This window comes from Opisthocomus hoazin, chromosome 26, assembly GCF_030867145.1.
Source record: "Opisthocomus hoazin isolate bOpiHoa1 chromosome 26, bOpiHoa1.hap1, whole genome shotgun sequence".
In the NCBI taxonomy this organism is placed as follows: Eukaryota; Metazoa; Chordata; class Aves; order Opisthocomiformes; family Opisthocomidae; genus Opisthocomus; species Opisthocomus hoazin.
In genome coordinates, this window is record NC_134439.1 from 6,729,095 (window position 1) to 6,744,162 (window position 15,068).

A 15,068-nucleotide genomic window follows, 5' to 3' on the forward strand; every position below is an offset into this window, starting at 1 on the left:
TTAAGCTTTTATAACCAGGCATTTCCTTACTTCTCCTTTTTTATGTATTTTTTTTTTAATGTAGCCCTAATTATGTCCTGGGGGAGAGCCGGTACTGTGGGAAAGATGTACACTGGTGCCTTGAAAAATACAGCGACACAAAATGTCTGGCTTTACTGCTATATCGGGGGGGAAAAAAAAATAAATTTATACTTGATAGAATCTTTTTGAGGAAAAATGTATCCATGCAGCCAATATCTTTGGGAAGACTGTGTCTTTCAAACCGATTCACCACAGTTCTGCAAAGCGTGTGGTCATTTTCTTCAATGTGGAGTGAGTGAAAAAACCACTGCAATTCTGATTTCTGTTGACAGCTTGGTTAATTAAAGAAACTTGCAGCATATATATCTATTTCTTTTTTTTTAAGATTCCATGCACCACTCAATGTTACAGGTTCACGGCCTGTTATAATTCAGGGTATGTGTGGTATCTTGAGTTGTGGTTTGCCTTATGACAATTAATAATCAACAAATACATATCTGATGTTTATTTTTTTTATGATTAGAAGATGAACATGTTCCTAACTAGGAGTCCTTCTTTGAGGAGTTGACAGTTGGCCACCGCTAGTAAACTGGTAAACTGATCAGTAAGGGATAAGCTGTCAGCTCTAGGTGGTTACAAGGGTGCCATTAGCACGCTTGTTCTTTGTATGGGAAGGAGATGTTGTGTAAAAACTCCACACAGAGCCCTGCTCAGCCCTATTTTCAAAAGCTGACACTGAATTGCTGCATCAGTACTTTTCCACTTATTCCAAAATAGCTTTTTTTTTAGGAAGATGAGACATTATGCTTATTGTTTCCCCTACATGCACTAATGGTTCCTTGCTGTTAACTTACTGCTAGGCCTGTTTCATTCTAACATCTTAGTATTTTTGTTAGTTTACATGTGAAATGCATCACCCAGTCTGTGCTTGAGCTCATTTTATTTAATTGATTTTTTTTTGTTTTACTAACCTCACTGTTTTTTCAGTTTAATATTGGCTGCATGCTAGTTTATATATATATATACATATATAAAAAAACCCAATCAAGTCTAGCCTGGATTTTGCTATGATTGTGTTTTGGTTTCTAGTGGTGGGGCAGTCTTGCACTTACAACTTACTCAGTATTATAAAAGCCTGACACACAAACAAAATGACTAAACACGTTGTAGATTTTCTTTACAAAAAAATCTTAAGTGGTGCTGTCTAGGTGATGGATATGATTGTATAAGTAGCTTGATTTTATGCTTTTTACTGTCAATTTTTATTGGTACACTTTATTTTCTCCCACATTGCTCTTTTTTTTTTTTTATTTATTTTAAATGTGATGCACAAAAGTTGCCCAGCACACCATCAGAAAGTGACCGTCCCCGATACCCCGTCCCCCGGAAAAATTCTAGCCAGCAATTTTTGACATTTGTCTATCCCTTTTATTGGGCATATATTGCCTTTTCAGTAGCATTTTTTTGCATGCATATATATGTAGAAAATCTCTTGCTCATCACATGTTTAAATGTCAGCGGGAAGGGAAGAATATATTATTGGAATATTTTTGGTTTGTTTTCTCTGTTCTGTCTGTCAGGATAATATTGGACACCGCTTACTCCAGAAACATGGGTGGAAGCTGGGCCAGGGATTGGGAAAGTCTCTGCAGGGTAAGTCCAGTAGCTTGTGTCTGAAACATTCAACACCAGCTTTGGTCTTTAACAAAATTATTTCTGCTTTTTGTTCCTAGATTAGATTTTCTTTCCATTATTAATATATCCAAACAAATGCACTGTTGAGTTTCGTATTTAGCAATTTGCAAGTGGAAGCTGCTGCCTCACTTATTGGTACAGGTTAGACATGATGTGTGTGTGTCGTGTATGTGTAAGAATCACCATGTTTGGCCTTTCTGGAGGGAGGTGAATTAACTGCCTACTTACTAACAGGTAGTTGTGCAGCTTCTAAAACTATAATAATGATATTCTGCTGGCTGGATGCTTTGATATTAAAAGAATTAAAAATACAAGCTAGTTACGGTGATCTGTGTGCATGATTCACAGTGGTGTCAGAAGCCATTAGAAGGCGAGTAAAAGGGCCCACTGAAGACTGAAGGTGGTGGCAGAGGTTCTCGCGGATGGGAGAGGCTCATTTCTAGTGTCTCCAGGGGGCTTTCACGGGGTTGATTTGTTTTCTGTTACCCAGAAGTCTGTTTGTCAGGGATTTAGCAAACCTCCTTGAGGTGCCATAGTGCTAGTTGAACGAATGCACCTACTCCTCATCCTGTTTTGAGCCCAAATTCATCCCATGACACTGAATCCCGTGATTCAAATTGAGCCAGTGCGGCCTGGTTCGTGTGGGTGGCTTGAGCCGTTCCCCTGGCCAGTAGCTCCTGTTCTGCAGAGGTCCTAGCCAGGGGCACAGCACACAGCCATGCTGTGCTGAGAAAAGCTGAAGGCACTGCTTCCTGTCAGCTGCTCCTTACGAGCTGCCTGTGTATACGGTGTCTGCCTGTGATGCTGGGAGCGAGTGCTCGGTGTTTACAGCAGGCAGGAGACTGTGTGTCCAGGCAGTTTCTGTAGAAACCTCTTGAAGTGTTTGAAACTCAAATGTGCCCTGAGTTCCTCCGAGTAACTTACGCATGTTCCCACACCGTAGTCTGAAGACCTGGGAGCTTGTAATTGGACTTCCATGGCCCTACAGTGAGCCCATTAGAGATACATATTTCTGTGCTGTGGAGGACTGTCGAGAGGTAACGAGTTCTCTGAACTCTGAGAATGCATATTAATCTCTTGGACTAAGGCACTCTAACTTTTCAGACAGGACTGCGTTGGTGGTTAATGCTTCTTGCTTCCTCTAACACGGTTTCATTTGAAATCCTCTGGTTAATGCATGGCCCTCTTGCAGTCCTCTCATGTCGTGGGCTGCTGCCAAAGCTCAGGACGTGGTTGTAATTGTCACCTCTTGGGCTTCTGCTTTGGCATGGCGTTCGCTGGATGTGTAATTCGGTCTGTTTTCTCTTTTGGGTGCCCCATATTGCTCTGTGCGTCACCAATGTGGAAACACGGAGACCTGAAAGAAGCTCACGGCGTCTCGCAGCCCCAGCCGGACTCAAAAGCACAGCCCAGCGGGGCCCTGTGCCGCGTGGTGTGACACAGTGAGCAATGGGTGACTGTACAGGCTGGAGCTTGGGGCAGGAGGGTGGTGTCACCGTGTCCTGAGGACGAGGGGGCCCAGGCTGCCCGTGGGGTTGATCTGGCGTATGCATTTTGATGCTTGTCCCGATTCAGAGCTTCCCACTGTGCATTTCAAAGCATTGGGTCTATACCATATTTGTTAAGTATTATTTCAGCTCTGATGATTTGAACTGTCTGGAAGCTACAGACAAATCATAGTTGTGGGCTGCGAGGGTTTTCCTGCACCTCCTGTGTGGTAATAGAAGTGCAGGAGTAAGAATAGCCTGTCTAGTTTAACCCAGGGAGGTGCTGAAACCTGCCTAATACAGGTTTTTTAGAGCATGCAGGCATTGTATAGTGCCTGTTGGAAGGAGAGCGGCAGCCTGTCTGTCTGACAGACAAACAGCCTCTCTGGCCGAGGTGCCGGGGAGGTGGAGGATGTGGAGCAGGGCTGCTGCCCTGGTCCTGCTCGACACAGAGACGTCAAGGGCATTCCTGCTGAGTTACGAGCAGCTAGAGCCTGTGCCTGTGGCACTGATGATGGTCATGTGGGGAGTGTTTAATTCGTTATCCAGTGACCTTTTTACATTAATCTTAGATTGTCCCAAAATCCAAATATAAACTGCCAGGAAGGAAACATTTGCGTCCAATTTTAAGCTTATTCTAAGAGTTTGAAGAGTGAAGTCATTTGTTGTGCACTGAGAATGGAAGAGCAAAACAAAAAAGTTCTTCCCCTCTTCCATGTTCCCTTTGTCCTCAGAAAAGACCAAGAGAGGTTTCTAAAGAGACGTAACTGCAGAGCAGCTCTGTGAACTCTGTAAAGAGAGTAACTGCAGAGCAGCTCTGTGAACTCTGCTTGCTTCATGCTGTGCTTGAGCCTGAAGTTTTAAATGTCCTGCAGTTCGGAGGTACAGCAGAAGCAGAACCACTTCAGGTAGTCTTTAGCTGTGGATATGGCCTCTGGCCTTCTGCATCCAACTGCAGCAACAAACCCTCAAAACCCTAAATTTTGGTCTATGTATATTGAATTGAGTTGGTGTCCATCTTTTTTCAATGCAATTGACTTTAAGTAGGAAATTGAGTTCAGTGTGGTTTTTTTTGTTATGTAGCCTTTAATTCTAGATGTTCACCTGAACTGGGGTTCCCTCTTTATTTTCGGTGAATCTGAAAGTTACGCTGCATTATACTTGCCAATCATAAATGCGTATTTCTTCTAATAAGGCCCTTATGTTGTTGTTCAACAAGAACTTCACCCTGCCGGACCGTTGTGATGGCTTCCTTGCATTAACTAGCCACTGTTGATAGAATCCAGCGGGGAGAATGCTGCACTGTTTCTCTGGATGGTAGCGGGAATAGCCTTAAATTCACACTTGCTAATTGCTTGCTGGTGGTAAACATCTGCACTAGTAGTACAAAGGTACCCAGCAGATTGGCTCATTCTCTGCAAAATTTCAGAAGCAGAGTCATTCTGAACCTCCCGGGGCTGCTGCCTTGGGGTGTCACTCTTGTTAACCATCGTAGCAGGCAGCTGCAGTGCTGGCGGAAGAGCTGAGCTACTGGGAGAAGTGTCGTAAGAGAAGGAGTACGCGAACTGTAACACATCCGCATCTTTTGTTTTAGATGCGTACTGAGTGGAGTATCAGGCGCGGCTAGTGCTGTTCTGTCTGACCACGCCAGTGCTAGAATACTGCTTGAGAAGCTCAGAATGAATTCAGCAGAGTCATTCCTCTGCCTCTGATGTTTTTCACATTTTTTTCCACAAACAACTTGTGTTATATTTGGAAATGATGCTTCAACTTACAAATGGCCAATGAATATGAAAAAGCAGAAGAGGAGTTTGCCAGGATCTTCTTCAGTCTGGAAAGCATGGTTTGGGGAACCACTCTTCTGTAGAGATGGTGTGATGGTGTGCTCTAACAAATGAGAAGATGGTGATTGAAGACTATTTCCTCTTGAGGGGGGAGCACGTGTAATTGGTAATCTAGAATTCTGTGGTCTGCTGGAAAAATAAAACTAGTGAAAGATGTGGTTAAAACACTGGCTGACCTTCATGGGAAGTCCCGTGCTAAATGAGACCAAGGATTGTGAGTCAATCAGGGGAGTTACGTAAGAGTCAGAAGGGGAACGAGAAGGCTGAATGAACGCTTGACTTCAAACACTCTAATGATTTCTCTTGGAAGAAGTATTTCGTTAAGTTAAAGTATTATTATGAAAAGCATTGAGAGATTGACATGCAGAAGTAGTGTAATGTTAATCATACATTTGAAAATATTTTTATAAGCTCTTCAGATTTTCCCTGTGTTTTCAATTTTTTGACAAGTCTTGTTTAAAAAAATAATGGTGCTGAAAACTTCTGTTTTTTTCATTTGGACTTACGTGTTGAATATGAGGTAATAGTACTCTAGAGGTGTAGATGCGAGTAGTTTAATCTCATCTAATTAGACTAGAGAAAACCAAACAGAGTAGGCAAACACTGTCCTTAGGAGAGGCAAAGGCTATTAACTTGCTTTGCCAGAAAACACGGGAACGTGTGACTTTGTTTGCTGCACTCGGAAAGAGGATGACGTGTAGGACACACAGTGAAATGACCTAGCGTTTCAGACTGGTGTTTTAATTTGGCTCTCTTGAATCGGACATCTGGCTCCTCTAAGGATTCGTGCCCAGAGAATTTGATGGCTCTGGGGTGAGGTCAGGACTGCAAGCGTGTGGTGGGGAATGTCTGACAGAGCTGGTGATACTGAACGGTGACAGCAGGGTAGACCTGATAGCGGAGAGCGAGCAGGCAGGCTTTACGGGGTCGTTAATGCCCCGGTCTCTGGCCCTGCTGAGCGGATTCGCAGCCATCCCGCTGTTCTCGGGGTTGTCCTGCTGCTTCCTCAGTCGGGGAGGAGGGCAGGCAGCCCTCAGGAAGGGGTTGCTGCAAACAGGCGGTTTGGAGAGTGCGGAAAGTCGGTTCGGGAGGTGTGCCTGGTGTTAACTGGCCACACGGAAGGGGCTCTTGAGAAGGACTGACCAGCTTTGGTGGTCTAGCTCATACTCAGTTGCCCTGTGAGTGGGTGCTGGGTAGTAACTGTAATTATTCAACACACTTTTCTAAATTTGCCTTTTTAAAGTTCTCTCTTAAGGAAATGCGCTTGCTTGACTGCAACCTTGATGCTTTAAAAATTGCTCCAACATCTGTACGGAGAGCAGTTATGTTACGTTTCCCTGTACCACAAACTGCATGTAGCATATGATTAATTGGAGAAGTTAAAAGGGTTGATTTAATTCAAGTTCCCACAGTATTCCCAAGGCTGGGATTATCCTGGTCTTTTGTGGTATATCTGAGAGGTGAATCAGAATCTAGTATTTTGCTATGGCAACAGATAATGTATGTTTTTGTTATGGCATAGCTACTCTTAAGTATTTATGTTGTTGAATTATGCAGTTTAGATAATACGAGGTTTTAGTGTAGGACTGGAATTGAGCCTTGAAACGATGTCTAAAGTTTGCTCCTCGGTTGTCTGCAGGTGACTAAGGCAGCTCTTTCATCACTGACTGTTGTTGTGATGAAAATGTTGCTCAGTGTGAAACTAAGTTAAGTTTCAAGGTGGCTGGATGCTTTGTGGGATGCTGTTTTGTACTAGTACTTGGCTGTCTCCATTTTTCAGAAAGCAGGAGCAGCAGGCGGCTGTGTTTAGAAAAGGGAGGTCCCTTTTGGGGCAGTTGGTTGAAGTAGCAGTAGCTTTACCCGTAGCCTGTGGTCCAAGAGAAGCACTTTCTGTCCCCTGAATCCTATTTAGTAATAGCTTCCTTTTTGTTTGCTTATGCTTTTAGCGAAGTGTTGGCATCATGTCAGCATGACTGTTCTGGCAGGCTGGGTGACTCTTCCTGGAGGAGGAGGCGGCGGCAGGCTGCCTGCAGTCAGAGCCGTGTTCAGTGTCACGGGAGCTCTCGGCAGTGCCATGTCAAGCTGTGAACCCCTTCCTGCATGCTTGTTCTCCTCCGCTCAGGCTAAAAACACTGAGCTCTTTACAAATTGTCAAGACAGAGCTGTTCCTGATGATCAAGGTGTGCTGCGGACTCACAATATAGATTGTATTGGTGTGTATAAAATTTATTAGAAAATGCTAGAATTCAGTTCCTCCATCTGACTGTATTTTTGTGGCATGGTTTTCAATTAAAAAAACGCACAAGTGGATTTCTGCTCTGACTTGCAAATTCTGTGATGATAAATATAGTCATCACTCCCCCCCTTTTAGTTATACTACGACGCAGTTCTTATTTGGCATGTTCTTCACTAAATCTGTTCACAGAATCACAGAATGTTCGGGGTTGGAAGGGACCTCTGTGGGTCATCTAGTCCAACCCTCCTGCCGAAGCAGGGTCACCTACAGCAGGCTGCGCAGTACCTTGTCCAGGCGGGTCTTGAATATCTCCAGAGAAGGAGACAAGCTCTTGTTTTCCCCCTTGGTACAAAGGATGAGTTGAGCTGAAGAACAGAACCATCTGAAAGAACCGCTGGAAGATGTGCAGGGAGGAGGAGAGCCCAGAGGTGAAGAAGTGATCCTGTGGCTATGGCGGGAAATACCCGCTCTCTGGCAGCCTCTGTGATAATTCTCATCTCGGAGCTCAAGCTCAGCGAGAGTCACTCTTCCAAGACTGTGTCAGGTGGCCGCAGGTGATGCACGCTGTGTTTTCTGGTTTCCTTAGCTGTGTGGGGAGTAATGAGCAGAGCTTTGACCACTCGAGCAACCGAGATCAGTTGCGAATGTGATGGCTTGGCAGCTGCGGCTTGGAGAAATAGGCTCAGGATTTGAATTCCAGAGGTCTTGGATCCTGGCTCTGTCACCAGTTCACCAAATGGCCTACAGCTAAGATATTAATGTATTTTTCCGTCTGTTAAATCCTCTGATCTCCTGAAGGCAGACAGAGTAGATGTTTGTGTGGCCTTAAGAGCATGGAACAATGAGCATCCGAGAAAAGCACCATGAGGAAATGAGGAATGTGGTATTGCTTTCTGGGTTTTGAAGCATTGTAAGAAATATGAGAAAATATGAAAGGCAAAGATAAAAATGGGAAACGGTGCCTGTATGCATGAAGTATGGAATGATTTGGCAGCCTTACCCAAGAAATAGATGTGAACACAATCTTATCTTCTTGTATCTTAACATGTCCTCGTGGGAACCCGAGTTCTGGCATAGACCAACATTTCCAGGCATGTTTGCAACATAAATCACTGCAATAGTTTGAAGACTAATATCTTCATGTGAAGTGAGTTTTGAAAAACCTGGGTAGTGTGGCTTTGAAAGCCTGCTATCATCACACCAATCTTCACTACCATGCTGAAATCCCCAAGACCACAGACCTAGAGGAAGGCTTACTTAATGCCTCCGTCTCCTTTGGGGGAAGCAGTTGCCCCCTTGTTTGCTTTCAGATGTGCAAGATCCTTCCTTCGATTACGGGTGAGGAGTTTATGGCGTACTTGAGTGTACGTAGTCGATGAAGTAATGCTTCTTTCAGTGACACATGCTTACTGTGATGGAGACGCCCTTCTCGTGGCTTAGTATCAGGCTGTATTGCCCTTTGTGCTTGTATAGCGTTAAAGCAGTTTGATTAAACTATGAATTCTGGGGTGTGGGAAGGAAGTAGTCACGGCCATGCACAACCTGCCCCCCCTTGCAGTGTAGCCTTAAACTGGACGGGGCTCTTCAGCCCTATCCACTTACCGAGACCCAGACAGACAGCGACTCGTAGCTCTGATTTCTATTCTCAATCAACCAAGACTGATGTTCTTGCTCTAACGTCTTCCACGTTGTTCTCTAATACCATTGATCATCCTTTGGGTTAGGGATGGTTTTTGGCCCAGACTCTGCTATGTGCTTTCCCTTGCAAAAGTTCAGGGAGCTCTGCTTGGTTTTCTGCAAGTGTCACCCCTGGCTTGCGTGTCAAGAAGTTTTGAGCTCCTGTTTGAAGTTTTCCATGTGACTGGGGTGTTTGCCACTTGTCTTTCGCTTGTCATTTCTCCCCTGCTTAGTAAGGATTAAGGTCACAGTGCAGTTTTTGTGTACTTGGAGAACAGTTGCTCCTCGCTGGGACTTGACGCTCGTCATTGAGGATGACAGACGTTTCAGACTTTGTTTGAATCTCTTTATTTTGTGACCCCTTCCAGAAATCTGGCATAAACAGGATGAGCTCACAAATCTAATTTCCAAAGGAGACCAGGATGAAAGGTTGCCCTTTTTTGTTTGCTTCTTGCAGCAAGTGGAACAAGCTTGATAACGTCATTTTTAGCCAGCAAGGAGCACCACAGAGCATGCCAGGGCTTGCTCACTAGGAAAAAACATTGGATTTCCTCATCTCTCCCCTTGTGATGTACTGAATGAGGAGTCTGAATTTTCAGTATCACTGTTGTTGGGCTGTGAAAACACGCAGTAGACCCAGGAAGGTTTTGAGAGCTTGCAAAATCTGAATCTTGGAAAATGAAACTCCTCCACGACCACCACGACCCCTCGCTGTCTCTCATCTGCACGGAGACAGTGTGGCTGTGTGGGGGCCGCATCCTGCAGCTGTGGGTGCTGGTACCTGGCTCCGGGCACCTGTTCACCCCTCACAGCCCGCAGCGGGGTTTGCAGCGCAGGGGACTAAACACACCGACCCTTCTCCATCGGAGCAAATCCAGTGATGTGATCGTCAGACTCCCCAGTGCTGCCTGCACGCGGCCGTGTTCCTGATCTCTGCGGCAGTCCCTTTCCAAGAGCAATTAAAACCTCCTACACGGTTGTCTCTTGCCATGGTTTTGTCTTCAGCTGTAGCTTAAAGATAGTAAGTAAAAGTTGTCTGTGCTCAGTGAGATCACATCCTCGTTTGTATCCTCCCGAGACACTTGGTTTGGGAAATTCTCTTCCGATGAAGAGTGTGATATTAATCAGTCCTCTAGGATTATTTCCCCCAAAGCTTGTACCTGGGAGGAATTTCTATTAAAATGTCAGCGTAGTGAGCAGGATTAAGGCTGTTCTGTTACCTCTTTGGTGCTCACATGCTAGGCAGAAGCGATACACTGAGATAGATTTGGCTGAATGATGTTAATGTGTAATTTTGGGGGTACATCTTTTTTTCACTGGGAGCATCCTGTTCTTCCTCTGTCGTTAAACAGACTTTCAGGAATTTCTTGTGCCTGTTGCAGTGGAGGGAGGAGTTCTGCTGAATCTGCAAATCGTCGATGAAAGCTGTTTTTTGTTTTGGCTGTATAAGAAAAAGATAAAACGTGCAGTCGCCAGCGTTTCTAGACGGGCTCAGATGGCAGGTCCATCTGGTGCAGCGTCCTGTTCGAGGAGCAGAGCAGCATCTGCCGCCGTGTCCAGAGACGGAGCCCGCAGCCCACAGCGGGCAACCGTGACACGATAATGCTGCGTGTGCCGCACGATGTGGGGTCTCATACCAAAGCCCTGAAGCGTTAGGATTAACTCTTTTCCCAAGATTTGTTCATTTATAGCGCTGCTGGTAAAGCAGGTGCTCGTATCCAACATCTCCGTGCCATTACGAAGGAGTGAATTTGGAGAAGGCTGCCCGGCGAGGTGCCACCTGCCTGCTGCTGGCAGAGCTCCGGGCAGGCGCAGGCTCGAGGAGGGAGGGCGGCTGTTGGGGTGCATTTAAGGGTGAGAAATTTTTCACAGGCGAGGAGATAGATTACCCCATTTCTTCAAGAAGAGGGAAACAAAACAAGTATTACCTGGTCAGTTTTGAAATCTCATTTATGAACGAAGGAAATAAGTGCAAGCTTCATTTACTTTAAGACTGGATTTTCTAAGGTGCGACTGGTGTAAGCTGTTTGTTTTTTCCATCCCGCTGGAGGTTTATACTTTCTCCCCTCCACAGAGTTTTCCCCTTGCGTGGAAGCATTCTGTACAATAACCCTCCCTGGTTTGGGGTTTGTAGCCTGTGTCTTGTGACCAGTCTTTGAAGGAAAGCGCTTGTGACCTGGTTCAGAAAGAAAATGAATTTTCGGGGGTGTAGGGGCGCGGGGCACGGACACAGCTTTGAGTTCTGCAGGAGTTACCGCCGGGGGGATTAGCTGTCGGTGCGGCAGCACTTGCAACCCTGCATAGTGGCATGAAGTGTGGGAGTTGTTGCCCTTCCCTGAAAACCCAGTTTTCCCCTTCAAAGTGTGTTGGTGTACCCGAAAAGGGTCAGGAGGAGCCCTAAAGCTGGGAATCCCGCAACATCCGAGAACCACGTTTATGTGCTGGTGAAGATCCCATTGTCATGCACAGTAGCTCTGGAATAAATTTTCTTCAGGAAGTTCTTTAAAAGGAGAACTTAAAGAGCTTAATTTAAAAAGTCCCATTTTTCCCCTTTGGCTGTTCTCCATCTTCTGCCCAGCCCGCTTGGCAGGCAGTGGGGCGAGAGGTGGCTGGTCGTCTCCCTCCACCGTAGGGGCTTTCCGAGGACACGGGGCGAGCTCCCCCACACCCGGCACTGGGCCCGGCAGCCTGTCCTACCGCGCCGGCCGGAGCCGGGGTTGTGGTGGTGGGGACGGGCAGCGCTGTCCGGAGCCATGTTACGTGCTGGGAGCGCTCGGGCTTGGCGCTGGGCGGCTGGATGTCACGCTGGGCGGCTGCGCTGGCCGGCTGCCGTGGCTTTGCATTCGGAATGAAATGATGGTGAAGGCTAAAACAAAGGCATCGTTTTTCACATGGAGTATTCTCCTCGTACCTGAAAACAGAGCTCCTTTTGACCCAAAGTATGTGTAATTGCCTTAAGATCCTGAGTTGTTTCCTTTTCAAACTGCCTGCTGAGCCGTGTCTCAGTGCCCCTTTTAAACGGGGCCGTCGCCAGGAGCTCAGCCTCTTCCAAATCCCAGAAATTTCAGGTTGCGAGCTCAGGTCTGAAAACAAGAAACTGCTGCAATCTGCCCGCTCCCTGGTTCCACAGGACGAAGCATGGTGATGGGGTGGAGGGGTGAGGAAGAAGCCTCGTAGCTTGTATTTCCTTTTAACCCATCCTACCTGCCCACTACAAACGGCCTGTTTTCTGCCCCTGATGGTTTCTGCCTAACAAATGGTGTTTCTTTTTTACAGCGTTATGATCCTGGACTTGTTGTGGTGATGGTAAACTTAGCAGTGGTAATTTTTTATTTTCAGACTGAATTACTCCTTTTGTCATCAGTGCACCAATGTTAGGCTTACTTTCTCTGTTGTAGCCATCATCCTTCTGCTTGGTCTTTCATTTTCCTTTCCTTTCCTTTCTTTATGCACACTTGTCTGATCCTTGTTCATTAAAGGGTATTGCTAAGAAGGGATGTTTCTGTTTGTGTTAGAACTGCCAAAATCAGTTTAAACATAAATTTCTAATACTGTCCAAACTTGATTTTTTCCCCAACACGATGGGCACTAGCACTTGCTACTGCAATTTCCAAATAGATTTCGAAAAAAAAAAAAAAAAAAACCAAACCAAACTTTGACTGCCTTAGAAGGCAAAAGTACTGATGCTTTGTTCGTGCGCAGGGGTTTACCAGGGCAATGAGGCTGCATCGAAACATCTCGATTGCTGGAGAAACAAACAAACAAAAAACCAAAACAAAAAGAAAAAAGCTTGAAGAAAAAAAAAAAAGCATATAAATTGTTGGCACTGGCTGCCAGCCATTCCATTTGGGTTCACCGCTTACCAGTAAATCCCTGGCTGAGACGTTATGAAAGTGATATTGCACTTAGGAAGTCATTTTTATAACCTGTCTTTAATTTGGTCCTTTTGCTAAAAATTGCAGTCACTGCTTACTTTATTATACCATTGGGCGTAAGAGAAACATTTTCAAACAGAGAACACTTAAAATACCCAAACGAAAGCTCGATCCAAAATACTGTTTTGGATCAGCGTGAGAAGAACTAATTTTGGACTTGGTGGCTATGTGCCTGTCAAACTTCCGGGCATATAAACAAAACCGGAAAGCGATGCATTAAATGGGCTTGTTTCTGAAGGAAAAACCCATGCCTGTGTGCTTCAGGAGCTCAAAAGGAAAGAGTCTGCCCAGAGCAGGTGCCCTCGCAGGACTCCGAGGAGTCCGAGATCGGTGGGCTGCCGCTTTCGCCGGGGCTAGAGAAAGCTGATATTGGAGGAGAGAGAAGCTGATGCCTGGACAGGTTTTCTGAGGCAGTTAAAGACTTTCACCTTTTGCGCATGTGGATGGCAATGAAATATATTTGGCATGATTAAAACCTGTCGATCTTTTAGCCCAAAGGTATAATATATGTGTATGTGTGTATAACAAACAGTTGTTTACACCAAACCCAGAGCAATAATAAGGGCAGTAAACATTCTGTTTTTTCACTCAAGGTATGCACCGGAGAAGGTAAGTACTTTTTCAGTGGGCTTACATCACAACGAACAGCGCGAGTTGTGATGTAAATATAAAAATAATAATAATTGAAAAAAAAAAAAAAGCTGTGGTAGTAAAGTGCTTGTCTGCCCCATTTTGCTTTGTTTGGCTGGTTATGAGTGGATTAAAGATATGTTTTTAAAAAAAAAAATCTCCAGCATAGTTTGATTAGTTCAAAGTCAATTTTCTTCGCAACTAGTCCTTTTCACAGCTTACGGGTGACACAGCGAGTGGCAGAGCATCTCTCGGCGGGAGCTGGGCAGCAGCTGCTGGACCCCCTGGCCTGGGCCGGGCGGTCGCTTTGGGTGGAAGAAGTCTGGCTTCCGTGCCGTGCTGCCCGGTCAGCTTCCCTTACTCTTGGGAAGGGATGAAAGTTGGCGGGAGGGAGGCTTCCGCATCTTGTACAGGAAAGTCCTGATCAATTATTAATGTGGTAGAGCAGTAAAATGTATTTAACAGCTTTTTCACAGGCAGCAGCAGATGAGCAGTGTGTCTTGCCTGATGCGGAAGCCTGGAGGGGGACTGTTCGTTTCTCAAGTCCTGTTAAGAGCCCTGCCCTAGGACTTGGCATGGTTGAACATTAACCGCAAGAATATTTTACGTGCCCAGTTAATGTTCAGAAAATACCATTTATCAGTACTCGGGGTGCATTGAACTGTAACCGGTTTGGAGCCGAGAAGCAGGTTTGGCTGTAAGCTGTGAGAATGGCTTGTGTTTGGTTCACTGTAGCTTTCTGGTCTCTGCACTCCAAGGCAAGATCTCTAACCACCCAAACCCAATGTGTAAAGCGAGCTGTGGCGACGGGCCGGCCGCTGACCACCTCTCTGTGTGTTCCTCTTGCAGGGAGGACAGATCCCATCCCTATCGTCGTCAAGTACGATGTCATGGGCATGGGGCGGATGGAGATGGAGGTAAGTGCGCCCGGCTCTGGCTCCTGCCCTGCACCCTGTCGCTCCTTGCGTGGCTCTTGGGGACTCAATAGGGAAACCATTTAAAAATGAGAATTTGCACATCAAAGGTAAAGAAAAGCTTGCTCTTAAATCAACACAGCAAGAAAACACTTGTGCTCAAAATACATACTGTGTTTACCTGTGGGTACCTGACTTCTGAGGTCTGGATGCCCTCTGAAACTCCTGGGCTTGGTGATTTCACTTCGGCAAAGCTGAGGCCGCTGCCAGCAGCGGATGGGCCTGCTGGGAGCCTCCGCCTCGGAGGATTAACGAGCCAGCCGTTGTGCGTGTGGGTTACGCTGGGGGAGGATCAAAGAGGGAAAGTGCAGTACAGTGTGCAAAGATTCTGTTTCAAACCTCGTTTTTGTAGAATTACGCATTCTGGCAGACTGAGTAGTGCAAAATATTTATGGGACAAACTGCATCTCTTCTTTTTTTTTTTTTTTTAAATAAAAGCTCGACTACGCCGAAGATGCCACTGAGCGGAGGCGTGTACTGGAGGTGGAGAAAGAAGACACCGAGGAGCTGAGGCAGAAATACAAGGTACTGAGACAGGGGCGTTACCATGAGAGTTCTGTGGGCAGAGT

General features: G+C 45.8%; 1 protein-coding gene across 4 annotated transcripts in view; it reads left to right on the forward strand.

The window, feature by feature from the left end:
* The window catches only part of GPATCH8 (G-patch domain containing 8), a 58,858-nt gene that overhangs the window by 22,447 nt on the left and 21,343 nt on the right, over positions 1-15,068 (forward strand). Inside the window, exons 1-4 of one of the 4 annotated variants that reach the window (XM_075443705.1) lie at positions 2,735-2,753; positions 12,237-12,281; positions 14,375-14,442; positions 14,938-15,024. In XM_075443705.1, coding sequence (XP_075299820.1) covers positions 14,416-14,442; positions 14,938-15,024 — 114 coding nt within the window. In that variant the 5' untranslated portion in view covers positions 2,735-2,753; positions 12,237-12,281; positions 14,375-14,415. Of the gene's footprint in view, positions 1-1,601; positions 1,675-2,663; positions 2,754-2,782; positions 3,159-12,236; positions 12,282-14,374; positions 14,443-14,937; positions 15,025-15,068 lie in introns of those variants that run through there. The other 3 variants (XM_075443704.1, XM_075443703.1, XM_075443707.1) reach the window with 3 other exon arrangements.